The sequence below is a fragment of the Arachis hypogaea genome, chromosome 11 (genome assembly GCF_003086295.3).
Source record: "Arachis hypogaea cultivar Tifrunner chromosome 11, arahy.Tifrunner.gnm2.J5K5, whole genome shotgun sequence".
In the NCBI taxonomy this organism is placed as follows: Eukaryota; Viridiplantae; Streptophyta; class Magnoliopsida; order Fabales; family Fabaceae; genus Arachis; species Arachis hypogaea.
This window is the reverse complement of record NC_092046.1, coordinates 11,999,436-12,002,986: the sequence shown is the minus strand read 5'-3', so window position 1 is coordinate 12,002,986 and position 3,551 is coordinate 11,999,436. Positions and strand designations below refer to the sequence as shown.

Genomic DNA, 3,551 nt, shown 5'->3' with positions numbered 1-3,551 from the left:
TGTTTAGAAAACAAATTTTTTTATCCTTAAAATTTTGTTTATCATGCCAAGTGGATTTTTTTAATGATGTACACAAATGGCCGAATGTTTTTAGAAAAATAAAATAAGGGATCTAGTTATCAAATTTTATTCCAATTTTTTGTATCTCCTTTTAAATGAACTAATTATTTGCAGGAATTATCAACTAAAAGGTAGGCATAATATAAATAGAATTTAATTTTAATACACTGATAATGTAAAATATTTTATATTATTATTTAATTATATCTGTTTTTTTATGATATTTTTCACATAATTAATAAAAAAAATAATTATTTTTACTGACATAATATTATATAATTAGATACATGTACAAAATTATTTTACACATACAATACATTAAAATTAAATTCATATAAATAACATTAAAAGATTATACAAAAAATATATTCCTTTTCATCATTTAGCTATATTCATGATATATCTAGGGACACAAGTTAGGTGTGTCTTATTCTTGCTCTTTAATTTGGTTGCTTTGTTGCTGTGCCCTTTAAGCTCCTGTTGCTGTGTTTCTTGCTCTCCATAAATATTATTCATATCATAATAATATGCTTCACTCCTTCAAACATATTGAGAGGTAAGCAAAACTTTTGGAATCTACTGGATTCTCATCAACATAGAAATTCCTGTATCACAATTATAATTGACACACACATAATATATAACATAAAGTTATTATATGTGATTTTATCATCTTCATTCCAATTTTTTTTCACTAATTATTTCAGGAATAAACTGTGTCTAGAATCAACATAAGAATTTGGAGCTGAGTTCCTGATTCCAAAAAAAGGTATACATTTTAATTTTTTTTTCTTTAGTTTTTCCTTGCTTGAAGAAATATCAGTTACCATTTTTCACATCCTAAAATCCTCTCCTGTTATTTTTTTTTTCTTAAACACCCAAAATTCTAATTAATTCTGAGAGTGAAAGAATTTTCTTCTGAATTTGTGTATGCAGGTAGTAATTAATTAATGGATGATAAATACAGTGGGATATGGAGATCTTTAAGAGATGGAGAATTTGAAGAAGAAGAGGTTTGGTCAGTTATGAAAGAGACAGGAGATTATTATAGTGGTTCAGCACTGAAGAGGTGCATGGATACGCCTTCTTCTCCTCCTCTTCCTGTTCCAAGAAAACTGCCATCTGCAGCAAGAATGATTCCGAGGGACCACAGCAACACCAGCAGCAGCTGTGCGAGTTCTTCACATGAGGTCAACGTTCTTCATCAGCAATCAGCCCCGGTCAACGTTCCTGATTGGTCAACGATTTATAGGAACAACAAGAAGCAAAATAATAATAATAATAATAATAAAAGATTTTGTGTTTCTTTTGATGATGAAGAAGAAAACAATGATGAAGTTAATAGTGATGATGATGAAGAGGAAATTGATGATGATGATGATGAGTATGATCCAAAGCTACCACCACATGAAATCATTGCAAGGAGGCTTGCAAGGACTCAGATTTCATCATTTTCAGTATTTGAAGGTGTTGGGAGGACCCTCAAAGGTAGGGACCTTAGTAAAGTTAGGAATGCTGTTCTCACAAAAACAGGTTTTCTTGAATCACTTTGAAGTTTTTTATTTTTATTTTTATTTTTTATTTTTAGAAAGAAAGAAACCACAGTTCAAAATAAATAGTCAAATTAGACTTTAAAAAATTTTAGATTGAACACTTTGGTCTTAGAAAAACTTTTATCTTTTAAAATTTTTTGAAAATTATCCTCATTAACATATTGGTCTTCTATCGTTTTCAATCAAATTTTTAATATGTACTAGACAAATAAATTTTTAATAAATTTTTTTATAATATAATTAGATCTTTAAAAAATATATTTTAAGATAATTTTTTTTTTCAAAATGAATGAGGACCAATTTGTCTAATGAAAATAATTTTTGAAAGTTTTTAAAAAATAAAAATTTATTAGAGATTAATGTGACTGATCTGAAAATTTTTTGGGTACCTGTTTGGACGTTTTATGATGTATGTGGTGGTTTTGTTGTCCGTGGTTGATTTATCTATGGAGATTGTGTTCATTTTTTTTGGGTGGTTTTATGGTTTGCAGAATAGTATTATTTTTTTAATTTTTATAATTTAATCTTGAAAAAAAACTTAATATGGCTGGAAGAGATACTTGCTGAAGTTTGTAATTTGGTTTATAAGGACACTCTAGGTCCTAATAGTTAATACAAAGCAACTTCCATGTAAAAAAAAAAAAAAAAAACTTAAAAATGTGAAAATATTGTACAAATCACGCGCACCTTCTTTCTTTAGGAGGGTATCAAATGATTCCTTTGGGCATTTATTATGGGAAAGCAAAGAATCAAAATTCGGGGTGGCAGCTCCAAGTGAATTCAATTTGATAACTGCTATGTGAAGTTTATTGGATCTTGGGATATTGTATAGAATTGATGGATGTCCCAAGTTAATTAATAATTAGTAGCAATGAAATTGAATCAAGTATATTCATAATACAATCAAGTTCTATATTCAAGTCATTTAACCAATTAAATTGTTATAACCTAATTCAACTCCACACACCACTATTTTTAATAATTTTTTGACTTAACACACGACTATATATAGATGTGAATTTTGTGTTTTTTTTTTCCAAATTTTTCAGCATTTTCTATGTTCTCTGTATTCTCTTTCTTCTCTGCGTTCTCTTCCTTCTCTGCGTTTTCTTCCTTCTTTTCGTTCACGATCAATGCTCTTTGATGTGATTTGAAGATTTGGATCATTTTTTAATCAAGCTGTGATGAAATCAAGTTTAAACAGATATTTCGTTTTCGAAGACAATAAAGAATGCAAGTTTAGACTGTGAGTTGAACTAGAGCGAATTGGATTATTGTTTTGAAACGAATCAAGTGGATGAAGTTTGGTTCAAACCTCGTTAATATAGTTCGTTAGTATTTGATCTCCTGTAGTTGAATAATTTTATTTTTATTTGTGAAAATTGGAGTTCATGATTAAATGTTTGAATTTGAATGTAATGTAGGATTTTTGAATTTTTTTTTCCCATTGAGTTTGGTTTTGTTCCTAGTTTCGGTACATTTGGAAAGATATTTTGGTTTAATCAGGAACAGTTTTCGGTGTTTTTTCAGTTTTTCTGTTATGCTGATGAGCAGTTTGTGCCAAAGGTGGGGATGACTTTTAACACACTTGAAGAAGCTGAAACATTCTACAAAGATTATTCTAAACTTGCACATTTTTCTACGAAAATTTGGAATACAAATAAGAAGGAAAATGAAATTAAGAACTAATTGATTACATGTAATAGAGAGGAAAAATGGAAATCGAATATATCTCCAACTCAGAAAATAAATCTCTCAACTTGATTAAATTATCCTCCAAGAATCTATTTGCATATATTGGAGGACGTTGATGTTTGGATTATTTTGAAAGTTATTTTGCATCATTCACATCCATGCTGTCCAAATCAAGCAGAGACACTTAAACAACACAGACAGTTAAGCATGTTTGTACGTCGTACAATTGAGAATAGCGACGAA

At 28.8% G+C, this 3,551-nt stretch overlaps 1 protein-coding gene across 1 annotated transcript; it reads left to right on the top strand.

Moving 5' to 3' along the window:
* Nucleotides 1-414: 414 nt before the first annotated feature.
* LOC112720271 (uncharacterized) lies at nt 415-2,082 on the top strand. The gene is made up of 3 exons (XM_025771150.2): nt 415-616; nt 768-829; nt 997-2,082. The coding sequence occupies exon 3, from the start codon at nt 1,011-1,013 to the stop codon at nt 1,611-1,613; it is 603 nt and encodes a 200-aa protein (XP_025626935.1). The 5' UTR covers nt 415-616; nt 768-829; nt 997-1,010; the 3' UTR covers nt 1,614-2,082.
* Nucleotides 2,083-3,551: the final 1,469 nt, after the last annotated feature.

Bases quoted from the DNA above. Each gene is read 5' to 3' on its own strand.
- LOC112720271 (XM_025771150.2), top strand. From the start codon at position 1,011: ATGGATGATAAATACAGTGGGATATGGAGATCTTTAAGAGATGGAGAA.